General features: G+C 44.5%; 8 protein-coding genes across 8 annotated transcripts; 7 read left to right on the top strand and 1 right to left on the bottom strand.

Annotated features, from left to right (window-relative positions):
* Positions 1-221: 221 nt before the first annotated feature.
* Positions 222-824, top strand: GLAREA_04463 ((Phosphotyrosine protein) phosphatases II; the record flags this gene model as incomplete). Its single annotated transcript, XM_008086840.1, has 3 exons — positions 222-307; positions 358-635; positions 685-824. The coding sequence occupies 3 exons, from the start codon at positions 222-224 to the stop codon at positions 822-824; spliced, it is 504 nt and encodes a 167-aa protein (XP_008085031.1).
* Positions 825-1,180: 356 nt separating this feature from the next.
* Positions 1,181-2,105, top strand: GLAREA_04462 (uncharacterized protein; the record flags this gene model as incomplete). Its single annotated transcript, XM_008086839.1, has 2 exons — positions 1,181-1,840; positions 1,932-2,105. 2 exons carry the CDS (start codon positions 1,181-1,183, stop codon positions 2,103-2,105), a joined length of 834 nt encoding a protein of 277 aa, XP_008085030.1.
* A 1,504-nt stretch (positions 2,106-3,609) lies between these two features.
* GLAREA_04461 (Zn2/Cys6 DNA-binding protein) lies at positions 3,610-6,150 on the top strand (the record flags this gene model as incomplete). Its single annotated transcript, XM_008086838.1, has 8 exons — positions 3,610-3,693; positions 3,761-3,858; positions 3,912-4,210; positions 4,258-4,434; positions 4,490-4,593; positions 4,691-4,867; positions 4,912-5,606; positions 5,661-6,150. 8 exons carry the CDS (start codon positions 3,610-3,612, stop codon positions 6,148-6,150), a joined length of 2,124 nt encoding a protein of 707 aa, XP_008085029.1.
* A 487-nt stretch (positions 6,151-6,637) lies between these two features.
* On the top strand, positions 6,638-6,952 carry GLAREA_04460 (uncharacterized protein; the record flags this gene model as incomplete). Its single annotated transcript, XM_008086837.1, has 2 exons — positions 6,638-6,798; positions 6,853-6,952. 2 exons carry the CDS (start codon positions 6,638-6,640, stop codon positions 6,950-6,952), a joined length of 261 nt encoding a protein of 86 aa, XP_008085028.1.
* A 1,889-nt stretch (positions 6,953-8,841) lies between these two features.
* Positions 8,842-10,037, top strand: GLAREA_04459 (uncharacterized protein; the record flags this gene model as incomplete). The annotated part of the gene is made up of 2 exons (XM_008086836.1): positions 8,842-9,902; positions 9,953-10,037. 2 exons carry the CDS (start codon positions 8,842-8,844, stop codon positions 10,035-10,037), a joined length of 1,146 nt encoding a protein of 381 aa, XP_008085027.1.
* A 1,007-nt stretch (positions 10,038-11,044) lies between these two features.
* Positions 11,045-11,554, top strand: GLAREA_04458 (uncharacterized protein; the record flags this gene model as incomplete). Its single annotated transcript, XM_008086835.1, has 2 exons — positions 11,045-11,178; positions 11,254-11,554. 2 exons carry the CDS (start codon positions 11,045-11,047, stop codon positions 11,552-11,554), a joined length of 435 nt encoding a protein of 144 aa, XP_008085026.1.
* A 976-nt stretch (positions 11,555-12,530) lies between these two features.
* On the bottom strand, positions 12,531-13,679 carry GLAREA_04457 (uncharacterized protein; the record flags this gene model as incomplete). The annotated part of the gene is made up of 2 exons (XM_008086834.1): positions 12,531-12,653; positions 12,708-13,679. 2 exons carry the CDS (start codon positions 13,677-13,679, stop codon positions 12,531-12,533), a joined length of 1,095 nt encoding a protein of 364 aa, XP_008085025.1.
* Positions 13,680-20,905: 7,226 nt separating this feature from the next.
* GLAREA_04456 (Zn2/Cys6 DNA-binding protein) lies at positions 20,906-23,382 on the top strand (the record flags this gene model as incomplete). Its single annotated transcript, XM_008086833.1, has 3 exons — positions 20,906-21,011; positions 21,501-21,765; positions 21,855-23,382. 3 exons carry the CDS (start codon positions 20,906-20,908, stop codon positions 23,380-23,382), a joined length of 1,899 nt encoding a protein of 632 aa, XP_008085024.1.
* Between the last annotated feature and the right edge of the window lie 897 nt (positions 23,383-24,279).

Here is a 24,279-nt window from a genome sequence, read left to right as displayed (position 1 = left end):
GGCTTAGATGATTCAACTGTTTACTGCCCATTGCGTATAATGTCTGCCTAGGTAGAGAAGGCGAAAGAATATGTCATCGCCTGAACCAGGCGACACCCGGTATAAGATTTGAGCATCTATATCACCGAGCCCAAACAATAGATCGAGTGTCCTTGACATACACAAGGTTGGGATTTATAAAAATAGGCCGTCTCGTGGATGCCTGTTTTGGGTCTGCAAATATGGCGGAGCTAATCAATAATCCACAACCGCATACAACAGAAAACACGAATATGGACGAAATTGTTCCCAATTTGTGGGTAGGCAAGTAATGTAACCTTTGTTTTTTCCATTGTTTTACTTACTTACCGGTCGTAGTATTCTCTCAACATATAATACCCAAACCCTAAAAGAATATAAAATCACCCACGTCCTCTCACTCATCGACAAACCCCTCCCACTTTGGCTCACAGCCAAATACAAAGAATGTGGCATAACACACATAAGATACCAGATCCTAGATGAAGGAGAAGTAGATATCTTGCCAATTCTGGCTGAGACTTATGCTGTTATTGAGAAGCATATCGGTACTTCGGGGATATTGGTTCATTGTGGGCTTGGAATTAGTAGGTCTGGGAGTGTGGCTGTTGGGTATCGTAAGTCTTAAGGGTGGTGATGGTCGAATTTGGGCTGATGGTGGTGTAGTGATGCGAAGTCGTGGTATTGGAAGGGATGAAGCTCTAGCTTTGGCGAGGGAGAAGAGAGGGAAGATTCAGCCGAATGAGGGGTTTTGGGGGCAGTTGGAGGTCTGGGGAGCTAGAGAGAACCAAGTGGTCAATATGTAAATATTATTATTTGAAAGGGGGTTGTATGGGGATCAAGCAGTTGAAAGCCAAATTGATGCGGTTGTCTTCCGGTGACCTTTGAACTTGTTGAAACAGCGAGCAAAGAGTCTGTGAAGAGAATTCTATAAGCCAGGCAATTACACTTGTATATATACCATTTTTTATATATCGAAATTTCATCCTCTCGAGAAAGCCATGTCCAGGTGAAAGTGGATCAAAATAAGCTCGCAGGGGAACCATCTCAGCCATCACGTGGATACGTGACAGAGCTTCTTATCAACTCTGTGTTGCGACAGCCTTTCATCAAATAGTCAATTGAGTAATAAAACAAACTTCACTGCATTTCGGACCTTCCAATGGCTGTCAATCCCTCAAAACGCTCTTTTGAGTCTTTCTCAGGGCCCGATTCGATCGTCCTATCACAATTACCATCTTCGAAAAAGACGCGTCCCAATGCCGCTCCCGATCCAGCGCTCTGGGACATGATAACCAAACTACCACCATTGACAGCGCAGACAATACTTTGGCAGATATGTTCGGAAAATCCCACGAGTGCAGAACACGTTATTACTGCGCACAAATCTCGCCTTACCGAAGAAGCCAATCGTCCTCCTGCAACGTTTGATCATCATTCGAAGGCTTGCTGGTACACCCTGAATAAAGAATTCAAGCGATTATCAAGCCACGCGCAATGGGATATGATCGGGCGCGTCGACCACACATTGGGAGAAAATTTGACTGCTGTGATGGAGCAAGCCGGACCGGCTACGAGATGGGAAACGCGAAGAAATGCCCTTGAAGTTCTGCGAAAGATTAGCAAGAGCATCATGTTGTGCGGGGAACATCTGATAAGACGTGAGCTCATGAAGGATGGACTTACTCTGGGGGGTTTCGCGGAAAGCATGCTTAAGTTGGCAAAGGGCATGATGAAAGAGGAACGCGACAGGTATAAAGAGGAGGGCTTATATGAGAAGCTGGTCGACCTGCAAAATGAGTGCGATTGGCAGACTGACATGGTAAATACACAAATACTTTCTCTTGCTGTTGAGTGGAATTTAAACTAGTATATTCATTATACAAATGCTAACTTATCTTCTCCACCTACAGGAAGGCTTGCAAGAAATATATGAGTTGTTTGATGGAGATTTAGATGACGATAACGACGAAGACAACGAAGATGAAGCGCCAAGCGATACTGCTGATTTCGAGGAAATACAACCTCCTCCGATGTCTCCTATACCCCAGCGAAAACGAGTATTCAGCGTGATTGAACTCGATTGAGCCGAACACGATCTTTCAATACCATGTTGAATTCAAAGAACTGGTCTGATCTGGATCGTCACAAATGTCTCGACACGAGCCACTGACTGCACGAATGTCTTTGAGAATAGTGTTGCTCTTTTGCAAGTGCCGTTCCAAAGAGCAAATTCCGAGTTCTAGGTAACGGAAAGCAGTAGCTAGCTTCTTTCAACCCACATGCAACAAGTTGGCCACGTAGGCAACGTTGGAAATCATTCGTGTATATCAGGATATGTACTTGAAGGGTCAAGTTAGCAGCGTTCACGACTTACGCGGCATGCCGACGAGGTAACCACTGGTCGCTTTTTGAATCCCCTGCTAGAAGTATTAGTATTTCGCTCCATGCGTTAACTCATTATTTACTATATGAGACCGACCATAAAATGTATATCCAAAGAGTGGGTTCTTGGCCTGGTAGGTTCCCTTTGTACCTACACCTATTTTCTGGCGCCCTCCAAACTCGTCCAAACTCGTCGTCACAAAATCACTATGTCTCATACCATTGGTTGCTTGCTACACAAAACCGTACTTTGACTTTAGGAGGAACACACAATGGGTTGCGGCTTTAGCAATTTCCTCTTATCTTAACTCCGGATATGCTTCTTAACGTTGTTGACCTTCCAGGTTGATAGTTGGCGATGTCAAGCGAATACGATGGGAACGGAATTTTCCCCAATACCGTGTCTTGACGCACAGAAGTACATATCACAGACTATGCTGGTCCAATACTACGCAAGTGCTTGATGATTTTGATGCTGAGAATACTTGGTGGAGCCAGTTATTGCCTGTATGTCATTAGATATATAGCACTTTTGAGGGCTTCTTCGCTGAGTGCCGAATCTAACTCGTTGTAGTTCATTCTAATATGCGCCGCGCGTGCTGTGACTCATGGTTGCAGCTAGGCACATTGCAATAGCCATGAGTTGGAAGGCAGCTGGGAAGTCCCGAAGTGAAATTTCTGGTTCTAGAATCGCGGTCGGTGTCAGCGGTGGGAGAAATCCGTCCCTGACATAAGAGTCTTCGGCCGAGTTCGACCTAAGGGAATAAGGTTATGCAGCTGATTACCGTCGAGGACCCTCGAGAACCCCTTCTTTCAATCATCTGTCTGCAACACTTTCAGCAAGGCAGAGTAGACCACCACACAGCCTTACATTTCAACTCCCGAAACCTTTTTTTTATTGTATGATTCTCCGCTCGGGCTCTGCGAGTACTCCGAACGCCGTCTCGACCGGTACTTTGAAGGTTTTGGTCGGCGATTTCTGCCCGACGGTCAGCTGACATCGCTCATTGGCAACTTGCGCCTGATTGTGCTTTCGCCCGAGTCCGGCTTCAATATCTTATTCCTTAACGCTGTTCTGACATGATATAGCGGGCTGCAAGCTTTCGGTGAGGATCTGTGCATGAGCAAAGTCTTCAACCTAGACATTCTCGCGGCGCCTACTACCGGAGGAGAGCAATGGAGACGTCAAAGCCTGCCGAGGGGCCAATGGCCCGACACTCGATAGAAACCAGTCCGCAGGGATCAGAGAAAAGAGCTCGCCTGTCTTGTGTGAACTGCCGCAAGCGAAAGGTGCGTGCCGGAATCATGATCCCTTTCTGGATTTTACTGGCCATTGTTGTTGATGTCGATTTGATAGGTCAAATGCGATAGGAAGGAGCCGCATTGTACAGCTTGCGAAAAGCATCAGGAACAATGTCAATATCCATTAGAAAGAAAGCGTGTAGTTCGAAGATCGTAAGTCAACTAGCTGTTCTGGTAGTTCCTTGCCCGACTAATCTATCATATAGAGCCTACAAAGATATGGCTACAAGGCTGGCGAAAATGGAACGCCTGATTTCCGATTTCGCTCACAATGGACCAGATGATAGTGCCTCTCCTGCAGTATCTGATGCCAGTCACGACACTCCGGTCAGGCAAAGATCTGTCAAGCGTGGCCCCTCTATCGTCATGGAATCCTCGCCTATAGAGGAGACCGACTTCGCATGGTCTATTCCAGAACATGAACAGACCCCTCATGATGTAAATCTCAATACAGCCCTTATCCGTCAGAGGCATGATGTGATTGAAACAGAAGAAGGTTATCAAGGTTCGAGTTTATGATCTCTTCATAGTATCCGAATTGACCTCTCACAGGTGCTTGTTCCATTTTTTCGCGGAAGGGAGTTGAGTGGGTCAACTTGCTAGTTGGCGACGATTCTTTCGGTCAAATGATGTCCAATTTTAATCCTGTCAGAAAGACCAGAGATCTACAATTCATGGCGGATCGAACGCCTCTTCCGCCAAATGAGGTACTAATAGCTTGTGCTAAGAGTATGTACAACGTATCCACCATTGGAAATGCTGAGCTTATTCTGACGATTGTTAGCTTATTTTCAACAGCTCAACAAGGACATACATCTTTTTCGGGAAGAGGTTATAATGGGAGGATTAGAGTCCTACTTAGCTGGGAATCCTAATAGCAGTCTTGGAGTAAGTGCCCTCACATACTCATCCACTCAACACATACCATCTCATCGCGAGAAGTTGGCCGAATCGTGTTCTGCTCCAAATACTAACATATTTCTAGTGGTACGCCGCGATGAATATTATGGTGGCCCACTGCCTCCGCCATGAGACCGATATTACTTCGATGTTCGATAACAAGTATCATTATGACCACTACGTTTATAATGCCATGAGCTTAATTCCTACCATGATGTTGTCGCCAGTTGACGAAGTGAGCGTTGGTGCTTTATTATCCATTGTAAGTGGTTTCTTCCTCGTTTAGCTCAGCAGCTTATCCCATAGGTTTTGTACTTTATGTTCGGCTTTGAGAACGTCCCAGCAACAACGATACTGGGAACAGCAATTCAGCAGATTTTGATTGCGAAATATCACTACAATGTGAAGGCACCGGGATGTTCAGAGGAAGACTTTCAGCAGAGACGTCGATTATTCTGGAACGCCTATCTTCTAGATGTTGACCTCTCACTCCGGCTCACAAAGCCACCCGTGCACAGCTTGCATCAAATCATCGAGCTCCCTCCGGAGATTCCATCTGATGGCATTGGCCTTGTTACTGTAAGCGGACACTCGTTCCATTTCCTTCGAGAACATGTCCGTCTCGCCAAAATCCAAAGCAAAGCATATGCACTCTTATACTCCGACACTTCGGTCTTGAAATCCCCAGAACAGCTGTATGATGATATTGTTGAGCTTGACGAGGAGTTACACGAATGGAAGGATAATGTACCGGAGCCACTGCGACCCCAGAATCCACTTGACAAACTTGGTTCCGACAACTTGATGTTCTTAACAGTTCTTCACTATACTTATTTCCAACTCATCATTGTCGTGCATTCTGTTGTGTTTCATGGTTGGACGACTCAAAATCCTAGCGATCGCGAGGAAAAGATCGTTGGAAGTGTGACTTTATGTGTCGGAGCTGCTCGGGCATCCATTGCGCTTCTGAACTATCACGACAACTCGCATCCTTTCACTCGGTAAGTTGTTTCCCTTACGACTCTCTAGCCAAGTTCCGACACTTACTCTCATAGGTATCTGCTTAATCACGTCGCCTGGAGTGTAGATATTCTATTCATGAATATACTCCAGAATAAGACCAACCCACGAGTAATAAAAGACCTCAAGCTTTTGGAGAAGATTGTCACCTTTTACCAAAAGTACGACCCTGAACGCGACTCTAACCCCTCGTACCAACTCACAAAGACGATGCTTCTCGTGGCGACGCGAGCTGTTCGGAATGCACAAGGAGATCAAGTAACAGCTTCAATTGGTCAGCAATTCTCGAATCTGGATATCAAAGATACCCCAATGGAAAACCCAGAAATTGTACCTGTTACAATGACGCAGAGTGGCTTTCCACCCATGCCTGCGAATGGTAGTGGGCTGAACAACGGCTTTTATAACATGCCCTTCATCGAATCGGAGTGGATGATGCCGCTCGGATTTCAGCGAGAGTATTGGCAAGACCCATGGGCGAACGTATTTCAGGATCCAGAGACATATGATATGGGACTGCCATAGAAGACCCGGCCTATTCCGTTCGCCATCGGCCATCAGACGGACCAGAGGAAACGGTCACGTGATTGTCACATCCTCCTCCTCGATATAACCTCCTCATCTTTTTCGTCAATATCAGTGCTATGACACTGAGTTTTACGTTACATGGAATGATGTTGTTGTTCTTGCCTGGCGAACCTGCTGTTGTTGGATGACTTGCGCATAGAGTTGCGCGATTACGGCTGCATCCGACAAAAATCACGATCAGAATGGGCTCATTCCTCTACCCAATCATACCACCCACATAACGTCTACCACACAACATCACACGACTTTGGCCTCTCTGAGAATCGGATCCCGAATCGTCATTACGAGTTCTCTTCAACAATGTATTATATATCGAATTCACCGCCACATTCGCTACCGCCAGCACACAAATAATCATTTGTACAACATACAACACAAAAACAAAACTCAACTCAACTTCCCATCAAATCGAAATAGACAAACCATGAGCTCACGCACTCTTATTCTATCCGCCCTCGCGGGCGTCGGTGCCATTGCCGCTGCCAACGCCCTCTCCAAACCTTCTAAAACTCAATCTATCGCCGCTGGCATGAGGAGTCAGTTGGACGATCTTAATAGCGCTGCCCACCCCGTACAGAATCGTCGGTAAGTCCTCGCTCGTCCCCTTGCTGCTTAGACATTGAGCTAATGGAATTATAGTGATACACTATTAGATCGCACCGAACTTATGGAAAGCGCGAAAAAGAGAAAGCCTTGGAATATGACGTATGCGGAACGGGAAGCGCTGTCGAAAGAGTGACTAGCAGTGCTTATTTCTTTGGGCTTGGAGTAAGCTTATGTGGATTTTGGGGGCGGCGTTTGGTGTATATGGGGTCTTTTGTTTTTCGGAGTGCGTGGTTTTGGGTTGGCTAGGGATCGGCCTTTGGCATGGAGATGGGAATGAGTGAGGGGGCGTGTAGAAGCAGAGATCATGATGCAGTAATTTTACAAGACTTTCAAACAAGCCCAATCAAAACTTTGGGTCAGTACAGCCTGTTCTGGAAATCTCATCCCATACACCCCTCTCGTCTATACCAGCAAGCCTCGGTTTCTAGGTTTCTGTTTTCGAACGTTTTAGACCGTCGCGTCTTGGTTTTTTCTAAGCATTCTTTTACTAGTGAGGAGGAGGTGGTGAAAACGGTGGTGTTAGTGAGGTGGGTGAGGTTTTGTTAATCATTTTGGGAGGTTGGAAAGATGATTGGGTTGAGAACTTGATACTATGGTTAAGAGATGAATGGATTTTATGGGGAATGGGGTGGAACATGAAGGTGTTTTATGTCCTTCGTTTTGAGGTGAGTGCTTGGAGATTCAAAGATTGCTAATGTAGCGTGATTCCATTGAGTATGACATCATCGGCCAAGCTATCGAGATTAATGGAGTATTTCGAGCTGGGTAGTGACTCTTAGTGAGTTATTGTTGGGTTGGATGACATGATTCGGAATATTGAGAGTTCTTCAGTGTTGCACTCACTAAGCGGGACACTCAGTACTTTCAGGATTATTTACGGATTAAGATACGTCAAGAAAAAAATAGGAAACCACGCTTAAGATAGACTTTAGAATCCTAGAAAAAGGTTACTGGTACTAGCTGAAAACCAGTAGTAATTTCGTATAATTCTAAGTAAAGGGTTAACTATCTGTCGTGTCACTAGTATAAGTTATATGCCCATTGTTTTAGAATTTGAACTGGTCCCTAGGCTGTCAGGTTTCTATTTTTGTGTGTATTTTCTTCTTCTTATTTTTGAATACTATGGGGAAATGATGAGTTGAACACTGCAGTTCAATTTAGAGATACTCACCTTGACATCTCCTTTATTCCCTCTTTTCTTATTTAATCGTGCTTACTTTTGACTCAGGGACAGCTTTTTGAACACCATGTGACACATGTTGACGAACATTTTGTGCGCACTTCAGAGTAGCATAATAAAACAACCTTCTGTAATTGTTTGTTTGTCTGAACTAGTAAAAGACTCGGGTAATAGAAGCCAAATGTACGTACTACTGTTTTGGCGTTCTTCAGTCATATCCCATTGGTGTGCTATAAATTCTGACTTCAGTCCAAGACCTCAGTTCAAAACATGTTGTCAACTTGTCATACAAAATCATGTACTGTGTTGTGTTGTGTTCGTAAAAGTGCAAACAAACATCATGTCAACCCAATCTGAGATTTCGAGATTTCAAGATATTACACAGCTGTCCTACCGAGCTAAATGCATATTAGAGATCCTATATTGCAAAGTGCTCCTAACAAAATGTAAAACTCTAGACTTTTTGTGGATAATTGACAACAAATTCTGGCGGAGTACGAAGTCCGTGGCGATTTCGGTCGCGTGGAAGATGAGTTAGCATTTGAACAGCGCTTTGATCAGAGCTAATCGATGAGATACCGTGTTCTAAGATCCTTCATAGTAATGAAGACTCAGATAGCGCTGTTTTCGTACTATTATGTGGGTGTCGTAAAACAAGGGCGGTTATAAAGTCAAGCTAATCTCCAGGCAATTCATAAAAGAAAGCAGACAACAATCTTCAACTCATCAAGAATTGAAAGTCATTCCGCAGATCTTGAAAACTTCGTTAAATCCGAACCCTTTGATAAAGCCACCAAATCACCAATTATCATTTGCAAGCCTAGCAGTATCCCTACATCAACATGCCTGACCAAGCCACCAAAGAGACTTTTCAGAATTCAGATCTACGGTTCACATGTCAAGATCATGGGCTGACTCGTCTATTCTTACCCACATTGGCTCCATTAATGGAAGAAGGGCATACTCACTACCGTTTCAAGACTCCAGTTGTTAAGGAGTGCCGACGAGGAGCTGTGTCATCCACAGGATCCGTATCCCCTCCAGGTCCCTTCAGGCAAGATGAAGACCTACCAGAAGATAGGCCTCAAGAGACAGCTTCTGAATACGAGACAAAGTTGGTTGAAGCGAACCGCCGAATTCAAAAACTTGAGAGTGATGCACTCGTTAGCGAGAGAGTATTACGCATGGTCCTGAGTAATCTCCACGTCTTTGTAGGTCAGAATGAGGAACTTCGGGAGATGCTCAATGAGCAGAGACAAAAGGTCATGCTCCAGACTGCCGTATTTGAAGAGGCAAACAAACAGTACATTTTGCAACTTGATGAAGTATCGACACAGAATCAAGCTCAAGAACAGAAACTCACGGCTCTGGAAAATCTTGTGAACGAGCTCGAAAGCGAAAAGGCTGAGCTCATTTCTGAGCTGCTGGAAAAAGAAGTGGACGAAGCGAGAGTGTTCTTCTCTCCAGAGGTGCTTGCAGATGGTGTTAATTTCGTCAATATGATCCATAGATACCCGGGAATGGTTTTACAGCCCCCGCTCTCCATGGATGATTCAATCTACCCTCTGGAGCGTTTTGCGCGTTGTGCGTTCAAGAAGATTCAGGAAGAAGAAGAAAGTGGTAGTTCTGAGGAGACTACAAGCCATAATGAGGGCGACAGGTGGGATTCGAAGTATACGTATGGGACAGTTGATGATTTGCTTCGATTTTTCGCCCATCACGCTAGAGCCAGTGTAGGGGCTAGACGTCGTCGTCGGACTTCGACCGGCCAACAAGATTTGCCTGGCTCACCATCGGTGCCTACAGCTTCCAATTCTGCTTCTTCTCAAAACAACAACCACAACGATGGCGGTAATGTCAGTGTGGAATCGAATGGTCCCAATGGCGAGACAGATGACGAATTGTAAGTCACATACTGTCTTACATTGAAAGTCCCAGCTAACTTGGTAAAAGTTCTACGAGTTCGGATAGTCTACAGAGCTTCTTAGAATATCTGGCTATGCGAGTAAGAACTGGCCAACCGGTTGGCAATATGTAGGACTTTTCTGGTCTATTATATTTTCAGGTTCTCGGGTACGATTGGTAGTCATTGTATGGGTCCATAATTGGTTTTTATATATCTGTGGTAATCTTTTGTCATAGTTTAAGTCTTATGGTAGAATTCAATATAAGTTTCTCGAAAAAGACTACTCCAGTAATAACTCCATAATTATGAACTTGCAACGCAATTCGTGATATGTTCTTGGAATTCCCGTTTTGCGTTGAGACAAGCATAGAGAGATATTTGCACCACTCTTTAGACAAGTCCTTAGCAGAAGTTTTTTCCACAGGTTTTGATTTATGAAAAACGGATGGACTACACTTTAGAATCGCTTCGGATAAGCTATAGTCAATCTGCACATTGGATAGAAGATACTCCACAAAGCTCGGATCAAACTTTTGGGACGAATGACACTAATATAGCCAAAATTTATCTAAGGAAATGAAGGGAACCAACGTAAAGAGATCCCAGAATGTCGACTCGCTACTGTATGTAACTTCTCGACAGAGGTTTTCTCGCGTCAAGAGGGCCAGTAGAGCGCAGGAAGAATTTTAACTGCCCTGAACATTGGTTTGAATATCAATGAGCTTTGTGCACACCAGACAGACTCTTATAGCAAGGTTATCTTTGCAGTCCCAAACCCAATTATCGGGGATCGGACTCGAGCTGCAACATGAACGATCAATGAATCACAAAGATGGTGAGACCAAGATAATCCGATTTTCATCGGATTCATATCCTGAGAAACATGTAACATAACGGAGGAAAAAATATGTCATAATTATCTCCTCATGAATCTTAACAGCCTCAACAGCTCATCGTGAGTTTATCTATTGTGGCAGAACAGTTGTCGTTTTGTCAACTCATGTAGGGCTGATAGTACCAGAGAAAGAGGAGGATCTTAATATAAATATAACCTTCTTAGAATGTGAAGAATAACAACAAATTATTCAACACAAACCAATATCCACTAACGAAAAACAGCCTATTCTGTTAACACCAAAATGTCTTTCGCCCAACTCAGTTTCATTCCCGTGATAGTATTATCACATCTCTTGCCCACCGCGAAGACCCACGGAAAGCAGCAATTACTTCAAATCAAGGTTTTATCCGAAGAAAATACAATTCTCGGTCGACTGTATGTTGCATTTCCCCTCATTATGGCTACTACATACAATGGTTATAAAACTCGAATCCCACATTTATGATGTAGCTTTCTACCCGTCCTCTCCCCAATGCGCGAAGTCAACGATAATGAAGCGATAGATGAAAGCACGTCCTCAGATGATGAAAACGCTAGCGCTTCATCTGCCAGTACATCATCCTCCGCGTCACTTTTAGAGGTCCCTAGCCTAGCAGCTAACACAGGTTCGACGACAAAGTCACTTGATTTCCAGAATCTAGCAACAGAATTATCAAAGTTGTTAAGCTCGTCGACCAAGGACAACAAAGCCAAGAAAGACCCCCCCAAAGGCCTTGACGGTAAACCTCAAGTCCACAGCAACAAACATTAAGACGAAACAATTGCAACTCAAAGAGAAATGTCCGGGTATGATATGGAGATGTGTAAGTTAAAGCCAAGTCCACAAATCTTTATGCATGTTCTAAACTAGTTGTGTTTACAATTGCAAACTAATGTGATATGGAGGAGGTCCACGATGTTCTCATAGAAATGATATTTCGAAGACGCCCTGTCAAAGTAAGGGATGTTATCACCCTGGTCCCTACGGAGCTTCACCTTGCGATCCCGGACATTGCACTGTTGAGGATAATACTCGAGAGGGGTAATGAAGAGTGGATATGAAGACGAAAATCTATAGTTGTGATGGAATTGCTGGATGAGAAGGGTGATGAAGAGAAATGGGTGACTAGAAAGAGAAAGTCGTGGATGAGTTTAATAAATTGCATATCTTGTCTATATTCGATTCTCCAATTGATGCTGCTATAACTTGTCATTATGACAACCACAAGAACATCCCGAAAGGTTAACCACTAGGTTTTAGTGTTCCAAGGAAATATACGATACTAACATTCCGAAAGACTCACAGGAGAAGTGTCGATTATCGTCACGTTTATTGGTAGGAACACCACAATTCTTTTTCTTCAAGAATTGAATTTGACTTTTTCTTTATGTCTTTGAGTAAGTGCGTGAAAATGTTTAATTCGTGGATGACAAATAGACATCAAGACGTCATTTATGTGAAGGACAAAGTCAATACCGTCAATGGATACCACTATAAGTTGCAAAAGAATTCCCTGTCTTAGACCTTCTCAATAGAATTTAGGTCGATTTCTCAGGAAAATGTAAGAAGATTCTTCCACTGAGATAAAAAAAAATATTGACTTCATGATTTTGACTACCAAGGACAGTTAGAAACAAAACTGACAAACAAAACCCCGCCCACAAATCCAAATACACTGTGTTACCCATTACCATCAAACTTAAAACGAAATTCATAAGTAGGCCACTTCAACATCTAGGATATATCTTCATTCTCCCAATTCGCTAGCGTGAGGAGTGAAATCATTTTTGCAGAGCCCACATTGCTTAGTTCCATACTCGTTTGGAAATCCACAAGGCTCGCTTTTGCCGGCTCTGTTTACGGTATGGTACTACTACTTCGTCAAATTTTGCCATAAAGTAGAGGGAATTAAGTGAGAACTTACACATGCCCAGCCATTCTCCAAAGAGGGCTTGATGTTTCTGCTGTTATCTTCATCGCCACCAGTAGCGGAGCATACTGTATAGCGAGATTCTCCCGAGGAAGATACGGAGTTCTGAAATGCAGTTTCTTGAGAGTCGGGAGCAGCTTTGGAACCAATTGGTACTGCCTTAGTGCGAGCGTAGTTGATGAAATATCGAGTCAAATCTTTGACTGTCCCACAGACATATTTTTGTATAGCGAGTTCTTCCGGTGACAAGTTTTCTAAGCCACTACTATCCTCATCACTCGTGTAAATCGTGAAAGGAAACCTTGAGAATTTTCGAATCAGTTCTACAGATTCGTGCTCCGAGAGATCCATCTTCCGAATACCATCGACCAAATGAGTCCTTTGGGAGAGAAGCTCCATTGATAAATAAATTTCCGCATCGTCGGCTCTTTTATCTATCAATTTGAAATCGAGATCGGCGTTTTCTTCCTTAAGCTCAGCAACATAATCATCATGAGCCCTTGCATGTGCCGATAACTCTCCAACTTTAGTACGGGATGTCTCCAGCTCTTGCTTGAGAGTCAAAATTTCGAGCTCAAAGTTTTCTCTTTGCTCGGCAAGAAGCTTGGTGATTTGCTCATTTTTGGTCTTCAGCTCTTGGTTCTCAAGATCTAAGTTTGATAGAGCGACATTCAGTTCCTGGTTTCGCTTGTTCGTGTCCTCGAAATTCTTCTTATTCAACTCACGTAAAACTTGGGAATTATTAGTCAGTCCCTCACTTGCGAAAAATGTGTGGGGAGTTGTATTTTCTGGCGCAAATATTATCTCTCGTCGAAGATCATAGAACGTAAATGGCCGTGATTGGTCGTATCCCAAATCCCCATTTGAGAACGAGGATTTTCGATTTATTGATTGCTTTTTTAGCGTCGTGCAATTGCCATGAGATCTCGAGTTTCCTGTCAGAAGTTGGGTAAGTTGGGTAACCATCATGTCGAATGGACGTTGATTGAATAGAAATTGTTAGTTGATAGAGTCGTTAAGGAACTCTGTGCCTGCGTACTACGTGGATGATTTGGATGATATGTGGAAGATTTTGAGAAAACAAAAGAGAACTTTTATACCATGAATGCATCTCTGACTAGTATATTCCGCTTAATCGGTATTTCCATTGCTCTACTGTGTGTTTGAGATAATCGTTATACAACAATCCCATATGGCTCATATTGTTATGAGACATATGTACGAAAGATTATCGACGATAGAATGTCTGTCACGACGCAATGGCTTTTAAAACGAATCTTCAAAGATTGTTGTCATGTATTACCATCTTAGTTATTTTCGATGAGGGATTAACCTCTTGTCACTTGTTGTTATCATTGATATTGACGATTCGCTTACTGTAAATTAATGAAGAATCGGTCCAGTGATGTTACACTTTTTAGGCTGGAGTATTCATTTCTTAAACTTTTAGTTGTCAGTAATTCAATAATTAGTCATGATAATTGTTCAAGAGAATGTGAGGCAAGTAACTACCTTCATGACTAATTTTGAACAGCAGGTCCTGGCAGTAGTGTCTCAAGATTGGGGTCTATAAGTTACATAAGTCTCACAGTCGTGACTTCTCCTATGTTGTCTACTATGTTATGACAAATAAATAGTAAATTGATAGCAAAAGCAATGACATGCATACCTGTCTGATGCCACTCTCCGTCAGTCGTGTTTCCTTCAAGTCTCGGGTGCCATGCGAAGACTGTGCGACAGTATCTGTCCGTACGGCCTCAGGGTAATTGATTGTCAGTACTTCTATAGACTGTCTCTAAACATACCTAGACACTCCAAATATACGTTTTGCCACCGTTTTTCTTTTTCAACGGGGGCTCGCTGGTTGTGGTATCACAATATACTTGGCCACGAGAGACTGTTAATTCATCAATATTTAAATTTCATTCAAATCCTTATAATAAACTATTCTCTCCTTCTATGAGTTTGAAAGTCGAATTGTTTCAATATCAAAGTCGCATCGTGGACACTAGATAGTCTTTGTGGTGTCAAACACTTGGACTTCATGGCATCCCGATCCGCATTTTCCATGATGACATTGTCCCAGAAGACCGCCACATTTTTTCCAACTAAATTTATTGAGGAAGTGATGACAAGCAGTTCTACACTGATATTACGTTAGCGTAAGACCCTTTCCAATAAATGTTCTACATACGCAGCTCCACATTGTCTCAGCAACTCTTTTGATGCCCTGTCGTTGATCTTTGTCCCTAAGGTCTCGATATTTAGGAAGGTTGTTGTAGTCATATACCGTGATATAATTTAGTAGCTGGGATGGCATTGTCTTAAAAGTCTTATGAAGCCGCTTTAGAAACCTGTAATAGAATTTTGTTTATCGATATTGAAAACTGGTATCAGGAAATTGGCTTTGTGAGAATCTGCTTGAAAATACTTCAATCAATACGTTAGGGATTTATATATATATACATATCTACTGCTCAAAGGGGAGAGTAGGACTAGTGTCTGATTTCCAAATGATGAGAGCGCAACTTTTCACAGTCATCAGAAACTGCTTTTGCCGTGTATTGAGACACAGGAACCTTTTGGGAGTCATCCATGGTCCATGGTCCTTGGACTGTTTGAAATGTTAACAATCAACAAGATCTATACCTAAAACTCTCAAGCACATGAATGGGTAGTATTACCAATGTTTATTTCAATATGAGTTTGTTGTTGTTGGTAAAGAAGGGTGAACATGGATAAGATTTGACAAACATTTCTAGTTATACTTGTTTCAACATCACGAAGTGAATGTTTTATTGAACAACACTATAAGAAGCCAGGAAACAAATGAAATATGAGAACATATGGTTCATCATATAACTTTTTGGATTGTCCTTCCCCACCCCCCCAAAAAATTGTAATAGTAAGGTAGATGGGACGTATTTATTGCCAACATGGTGCATAATTTGCTTGCCGGTAGAGTAGTAAGAAATCCAAGCAAGATCAACCAGAGCTCAAAAAGTTCCCATAAGCGTTTCATAAACATAGTTTTTTACTGATGACAAAAGACAGTTTTTTATTCATCCAAACATAATCAACATTCAAGAACGGTCCCTTGTAGATGGGGCTCTCTGTCAACTATTCTCTTGTGTGTGTAGAATCGTATTACTGGGATTTAAAAGAGTGTTTTCTTAATCCCCCAACCTGTTTCAAATGCGGACTTCTTGCTGGACATGAATTGCCACCAAAACGAAGCTACAACATTTGTAAATTTATGTCTCACAAACCCAGAACGAGTGAAACATCTCGCCGGCACAAGGAAGCAAATATGTCAACTCCCATAACTTCAATCTCGCAAGTAAAGCCGAACAGCGCAGCAGTCTATTTAGGCATATAGTCACCAAAATGAGCTAGAAACTGCGAAGCGTTAAGATAGATACATTACCAAAATTGATCCACAATCTGAAACTACAACGGCGATGTAAATGAAACACGTGGGAATCTCGTGGCGTACTCGCTCTGGAAAGGCGAAGCGGTGGAGGTATGACTGAGAATGTGGCTGCATCTGAAGACATGGATTTTGAAGAAGTAAGTTTCAGGGAGGTGAGGTTTTGAGCTATATGAAGGCTCTATGTGATACTTGGTACATGGTTTTTAACGATCGGTTTCTAGCAATCTGTCGACGTAGTATTGGTGGAGTGAGCAGACAGTAATGGAAATCTTCCCATTCTGAGTGAAACAATCGCACATTTTCAAAAGCCAAGATAGGGCAATGTGATAAGATCACTCAGATGAGTGTTTTTTTATATACATTGCTTGTAAAGAGAAACAGTAGGGAGTTCAGAACGTTGTAAACAACTTCCCATAAAGTATCCACATCCCAGAAGACGTATTCACAAAAACCTCTCTAGAAAACCAACAGGCCCTGACCAAAAATTCCGAAACACCACAAACCCACCTCCCATCATCCAAAAAGCTTTATAATAACTCTAAATCCAGCACCTGCACGTTCGCGCCGAACCCGACGACCCGTCAGCACACATATCGTGCGGCCGGCGCTGATTTCGAAACAGTGGTAGGGCGAATTGATTGGTGTTGAGATGCTGCAGCTAGACTTAGTAATGATGAGTGAGAATAGGATAGCTTATTTTCTTGTGTAACCAGATCGTGAGAGTCGCCGAGTGCGAGGGATAGAGGCCGAGACATGAGGATGAGAGTTGTAGATGTGCTGGGCTTGGACAGAGGTAAGGTGGTTGATACATTAGTTCGTATTTCTACTTCTTGTGTGTTATTGGGTTGTTGTGTGTACTTGGTACTTTGCCTCTTTACCATAACCTGTTGTTTTTGATGAAATATAATACGAGATTCCGTTCCCGGGTATCTATCGTAATTGTGGGTATGCAAAACACAGTTCGTGGAGGCTTACTCCGTATTCCTATGCTGAATAAAAGACTGCTTCCCTAAGGCGGAGATGTGTGAGGATGAGTTGCATGATTATGCAAGCTTAATCCGTTAACATCAAGTCGCAGTCGATTTTGTAAACCACCAAAGACCCATTAAAGTTAACAATGAGCTCGACGCTTTTTCGCCCTGACAACAAGAAGTGAGTTGAACCCCTGGCGTTCGAACCGTTGTCAGCAGTAGGTAGACGAAGAGCCTTTCTGTGTAAGGTCAGAAATCCGTGGTCAATTTTCAGCATGCCATATGACGAACGAATTGCTCCCTTCGTCCAGCGAAAGAGATGCTTCACTTGAAGATGCTAATAAGGCCGAAGATAGAATTGAATGCGTGCGAAGTCGTACCTGCAGGAAGGCAAATAGTCTTTTCGACCAAAGAAACAGAAAGGTTCTTCAGCAGGCGCGATCGCACCCGAAAATGTAGTACGTATTTTGTTGAAGGCGTTAATTCTCTGTGGACTGCCCGCAGAAGGATTTAGCTAGATCCAAATTCGAGATGCAGTACCCTGGCAGTAGCTCAAGAACAACTGAGCTTTCTGATGATTTAGTGATTGGCAACATATTGTTTGAATTGAACTCCGCGGAACGTTCAAGTGCCTGATACTTCGTACGCGTATTATAGTAAGGCTTTGACTGCTACAGCGGCGAAGTACTAACTACGCGTAAGCTTCTCAATACGAAGTCTGAAGGTAGCGGACTAACAGCTGCGCAAAATATGCAACTCTGCTCTATTCGCGTCCTCGTATTTGCTAGGCACATAATATGCATCGAAGCAATCGATTGACTTGTTTAGATCGTGGAAGTAAACAAAATCGGCCACTTAATTGTCCTACATATCTGACTATTGAAAAACTCAAGGCAGAAACAAAGATATAGGTTCAAAATATATCTATACATGCAGTGCTCTACAGTGTATGTCGAGAGTCGAATTCAGTAATGATCGATAGGTCTTTGTTATAGGAGTGTACGCCTCCTACCAAATGAAGCAAACCAGCTGGCCGCTTAACAAGCCATCAAAATGCAACGCCGCATCGGCCATATACCAGTTGGCAAAAATGGTAGTACGACCGAAGGCGCAAAGTGTCTGCCTTCTGGTACCATTTTGTACCTTCATGTATTTTGAAGTCGGTGAGCCTTTCACCCGAAGTTGGGCTGGCCAAAAACGGTTTATTCAAGATTCCAAAACATCATTGATGAGATAATGAGAAGGCACAGTAGGATGAAACAAGCCATAGAAGGGCTTCCAAACTAATAATAACCAGTTGCGCGAGATTGAGGGTCGTTTTCAAAACGTAATGCTGACTTCGTATACTTGTTCTAGAAAGGGAGTAGAAGTTTCATAATATCAGAATGTTGGTTTTCCTCCACAAGACCACGAGTCTTCCGAACAAACGTATGAGGAAGGATTCGACGTAGTTACTGTAGCCTCGCGGTCGGACTTGGTCTGACATGAAGGTACGAAAAGTTTATGCTTGACATGCGGCTGGTGTAACCAACTACCGAAACAAGACATCCGAGATGTAGTGCAACGCGGGAAGGATCTCTTCTATCATCTTGATTTCAGGTCGGAAAAGCAAGAAGCAGTAGATAGTTCGTCCGAGTCGATCATCATTGGTTCGAACATTCCAAATTCTTCAGCGCAACTCTGCTTGCCACGAGGTCCCCGGCAGAGATCCGAGAAGGCTGGTCCATTCGAGGGCGGCAAGACAGTCCGCCGCCCAATTATCAATGGAATCTCGAGCAACCAAGATTACAGAGGTGGCATGCATTGCTCAGAAAGCGTGGCTATCCTTGAGGCCAATCTCTATGCCAACAACTTGGCCAGATGGATCGTGGTTTTGACGATATCAGAATGCCATAATTGTGGCGCACCAAGGTATGACAGGTTCGCATTTGCAATTAAGATTTCGATGTTGGATTTCATCTCTTCTAGAACACTGCCACTTTGGGGCCCTGGACGACCTCGTAGAGCACCGAGATGTTGTACCGCCCTTGTTGACCTGCAGGCAATCTGGAGAGACTGCAATTCAGAATGATTAATGAAAACTGCTCAATGCTTTGTTTTGAAACATCAGGTACTAGTCGCTAAAAGTTAACTGCAATAGATTTTGTCCGGTTCCTCGTGGATCTTTGCTGATTATGGCTAGGAGGCAAGTTCCAGAGAAGCTCAAGACTTGATGCATCAAATCAGATCAAGCTTTTATCTTCCCTTGTCTAACTTGGAAGTTCGAACACGAACATTGTCAGACCAACGATCTAGAAACATTTAGAAACATGAGATGAGATGCGCCGCTGTTATCTACACGTGGTTGACATGTTCTTTGAACCTGAAGGCATGATATCGCCAATGAATAATGGCCATAACGGGTAAGGCTGACGTGGGGTAGTTCAAAAGAGAGATTGAAGTTGTATCAAGACACGCAGGAACGAATTAGGGGGGTAAAGCTTCTCGGAGAGGAGTTACGACGTGCATACTCAACCCCACGATCGTGGAAATACCCACTCCTGACATCCACGTATCCCGTCGCTGGAGACTCCACAAACTGAGTTTTAGCAAGAACCACATGAGGCTTGGATACTTTTGCTGGAGATGACTGCAGCTCACTGTTTTGAGACAAGTCAAGACGCAGACGAAGGGCGGCACTCGAATAGCTATTCTCTCAGAACCTCTCTCAATTATAGCATCCTGTATTGTGCTAAATCGCATTTGATCCTGCCGCTTTGTCTCTCCATGACATGAAATCTTGAGGAGGGGGCACAAATCGTACCGGGGAACATGGCATGGTTTGAAATTCGGCGAACGAAGCGGCAGCGCTGAGTAGACCTTGATAGACGAATAATATCATAATTAAACGAAACACACCGTAACGCCCTCCGCTCTCTATTGGGTCATGATACACTGCCAAGGAGGTAAAGCACAAACAACTCGTCGAGGCGTCTTTAGTTGAAGTAGTTTTGGTGGTGGAGACCAGAATGTGTCGCTCACATGATTGACTAAGTCTGGTAGAAGATGCCATGACTACTGGAGTTCGTTTCTGCTTCATATATAGCCTCAGTAGAGCAGCTTCAACCCAGCCAGACAGAGCTCGGAATGGGACAAGGTTCCTCCGGCGTACGGAGCAGTGCTGGCCATGAGGAGCTTCTATTTGGTGCTTTTGGGCCTCAAGTTGCTTTGATCCGGGACAGCGGTATAGATCTCCGAGAAGGGGGGGAAAGGATCCTAAGCGCTAACGACGCATAAGAGGGGCGCCCGTCGTGTGTCGCCCAATGATCATGGTCGGTTGAAGCTGCTCCAGCTTTTCCGCATGAAGAACCAGTCCAGATGCTCAGCAGCCACGGCTGGCTCAACAGGACTGAGCAAAGGGGGTGTCCTCGTAGCGAATTGTGGTCAGTGACAGCGGGAAGCCTTCAGGCGGGTGACCGGTGCTTAGTCGAGGGCAAGAGCAGCTGGGCTAAGAGAGGCTGGCAAGAGGGATTGTCGATGGGTTGTGTATGTATTCGGGTATGCATACTTCGAAGTAGCAGCATAGAGATGAGGGCGACGGTCAGATAAGGCAATGAATGTTGTTGCAGAACAACAGGTCGACTGCAACACAACTCAAAGAGACACTTTCCAAAGCTCGCTGGGCCAGCCGGTGATGTTACCGCTTCAGGCCTAGCAGCGGACCTCATCTCGAGCGCACCCGCAAGAGGCATGGTTCTCAGGTTCTGATTGTGTCTATCAACCTGGGGAAACCGCTCAGGAGACAACTCATGCCTGTTCTCATGGGTAAATTCGCTAGGGCAGGCTTAGCGAGGCCTCCTTATCCCCCTCTGACTGGTCTCCTCTCCCTCCCCGTGCAGAATATTGCCGGAACACGTGAGGAAACCCTGGATTTTTAAATTACCATCACTGCTCTGACTGGCCGGGAGCCCAAAATATATCCTGGGTTGCCATTCAACGCTTGGTACCGACTATTGCGGTCTGGGGGAGGGGGAGTTGAGGGGAATGCACTCTGAGTCCACCCATTGCCCCAGCTTCGCCAGGTATGTTCCGGAATGGTCACATCATGTATCGAGTCTGATTACTGGTAACCCTCTAGATTCACATATTGCTGGGGATCTCCTTTTAGCCAGATTGAACCCCCTGGCTCACCCATCACACTCACATAGATTAGCCATTAAAGCGAGATGGCACGCATTCAGCGCGGGCGAGTCTGATCATCTCTGTGCTAGACTTCCTGTCATGGGCACCGCGACCAAACGCTCTCTAGCGGCGTACTGAAAATCGTCTTTTCTTACTGATGAACACAGAGAGTCTGGACATGCAACACGTTCTTTGGAATTGCTCGAATCTACTGATTCATAGTCGCTCTGATCCCGTCGACTTGTTACAAATCGTATGTTTGGTGGAACCGTCCGAGTTCGGCTCTGGATGACATTGATGCGGCAACCACATTCGCTCCTTTGTGTTCGACGACAAGAACAATGTCATTGAGGCATCCTTTTCCGAATGTCTACAAATTCTTCAACCAATTTGCCGACCCCAACCAAGCTTCACCCGAGCAGTCTTCACGGAGTCAGGGTTTGCGAAAGAGCGGCCCTCGCTCGAAGACGGGGTGCTCGACATGCAAGTATGTATACCTCGAGAACAATGAGAGAGTCGCTGGATCGATACTGGACCTAGTGATTCTCTAATCCCCATCATACTAATGGTGTTTAGACAGCGTCGGGTCAAGTGTGACGAGACGAAGCCAGGATGCATCCGATGTCAGAATTTGGGTCGGGAATGCGGTGGATATAGTACGATCGAGCAAGACTCAGAGAAGCAAGTAACACCCGTAGCCATCCACCCAAGACCAGTTTCTGTGATGCCATACGCACCATCGACAGCTATTCCGGGGACTGCTGAGGAGCGACGGTATTTTCAGCGCTTTTGCGACAAGACCGCCGGCGAAATTGGTGGAGAATTCGATCCGACTTTTTGGACAGAAAAGGTTCTTCAGCTGTGTCATTCCGATGCGCCTATCCGTTACGCTACGATAGCTTTGGGCGCGCTCGCAAAGTCATTGGAGGTAACTTCGTTCCCTACTCGACTGTCGCTCTCAGGATTCCCGGACATCGATCACCACCACATGGATGAGCATCACAGTTATGCATTAGACAAATACAGTAAAGCGATTGGAGCATTAAGAACACTATTATCGGATGGACGACGACACTTGAGGATCTCACTAACGGCTTGTGTGCTTTTCATGACATTTGAGGCGTTGCAAGGAAGCTATAATGGATCGTTGACGCATCTGAGAGGCGGCTCGAGATTGTTGGCGGATTGGAGAATCGCACGAAAGGGGCAAAGTTCGAGGCTATCGCAAGACTCGCTGTCAGAGATTCAGGATGGATTGGTTGATGACTTAGGCCGGATGTTTTCACGACTCGACGTCCAAGGATTGTTCATTCCACCGCCGTTCCCCATGCCCGAATGTGACTGGGAGGATGTTGTAACGACCGATTCCTTCTGTAGTGTCCAGGAAGCACGGGAATCATGGGATTTCCTCATGCAAGGCATCGCGCAATTCTACTTGAAATCTGTTGGCCACGCGCAACAAAATCCGGATATATTGAACTCACATTTCTGGATGCGACAACACGAGCATTACTCAAATCAACTCAATCAGTGGAGGTCAGCGTTTCAAGCGGTGTACTCAGCGGAAATCAAGGCAGGAGCCAATTTGACGGACGTAACAAACATTCTCAGCATTTACTACAATCTCGCCACGGTGTTGCTCGCTTCTAGCGTTCAACATTCGGAGATGCTGTATGATGAATTCACCGCGCTTTTTCACGAAATCATAACAAAGTCCAGCCAACTCATCACACGGCCGGACGAACCAACCAATACGGCACGATACACGCTCGATATGGGTACTGTACTTCCTCTCGCCATCACAGCAATCAAATGCCGTGACATCAGAATACGTCGTCGAGCAATTCAGTTATTATGGTCAAAGGCACGAAGAGAAGGACTATGTTTCGACACCATCACCGTTGCTCGTCTATGCGCGTGGCTCTCACAAATTGAAGGAGAAGGTATCCCCGAGGACTCAGAATCGATTCCAGAAAGTGCGCGATACTTGGTGACATATCTGCATATAAATTCAGAAGAACGATGGCTGGCGGTGCAACTGACATCGGCCATTCCACGAGAGGATGGAACCCTCAATTACAGAGAAACGACATTTTCTTGGTAGCATCATCATAGCGACATTATTTTTTGAGCATAGGGAAAGGACAGCATGGCGAATAGAGCATACCCCGGGGGTGTAATGCAACATCATCATGAGCGGAAGAAAGATGCCTACATGAAGGGTGGAGGACTTCACAGCCCACACACCTCGTAGATCTCGCTTGATCTGGAGAGTCATAATATAACGGCCATGCACATCACGATCTTCAATATATGAATTTCGCAGCGTCAAATGACGAGAGATAGACATGCCAATCTCGCCAAGAGAGCTCCAATCAACATTCCCGGCGTCCAGGATTGGCAAATGGGTTGGGGAGGCTGGGAAAGGAAAAGGGACAGGTGATGAGTAGGACTGGGAGAAGATGAGTTGGGAGTCAACGTGTATGACTAGGAATTTTTATATCTAAACACTACATTGGGTAGCAGCGAGACGAAGAGCGAGGCGTTCATAGGGATAAGGATTTGTAAAAATGTAGTTCATCGGATACCGATGGTCTGGGCTGCTCGTTGCGCACATGATACCTCTGGGTTGTCGAAAATATCACTTCGTAATTTTGCCCCTCTTGGGGATCTCCCATTACTCAGAATTGCTGATTGCTGGATATTGTTTTTGCTGCACATGATCACTTGGATGTGCATATGTCGACGATCCAGTGAGGTGCGCATCTCGGAGACGATGAGCGGTGCAGTCCAGATCTCGGGCTGCCACTCCGTTCGCCCAAAATGGAGGCAGAGGACTCGAGGCTGGTCATGTGACTGCCCCTCCAAATTCCCCAATTCGAGCCAGACTAAAGTGCTAGCGCCGCTCGGCTAAATGTCCATTCCGCCCACACAAGATTCCACGTCGAAAATCCTCAGAATTTTGCGAATTCGAGATTCAATCGTCGCCAACCGCACAACA

This window comes from Glarea lozoyensis (assembly GCF_000409485.1).
Source record: "Glarea lozoyensis ATCC 20868 chromosome Unknown GLAREA5, whole genome shotgun sequence".
Lineage (NCBI taxonomy): Eukaryota > Fungi > Ascomycota > Leotiomycetes > Helotiales > Helotiaceae > Glarea > Glarea lozoyensis.
This window is presented reverse-complemented; position numbering and strand designations above follow the sequence as displayed.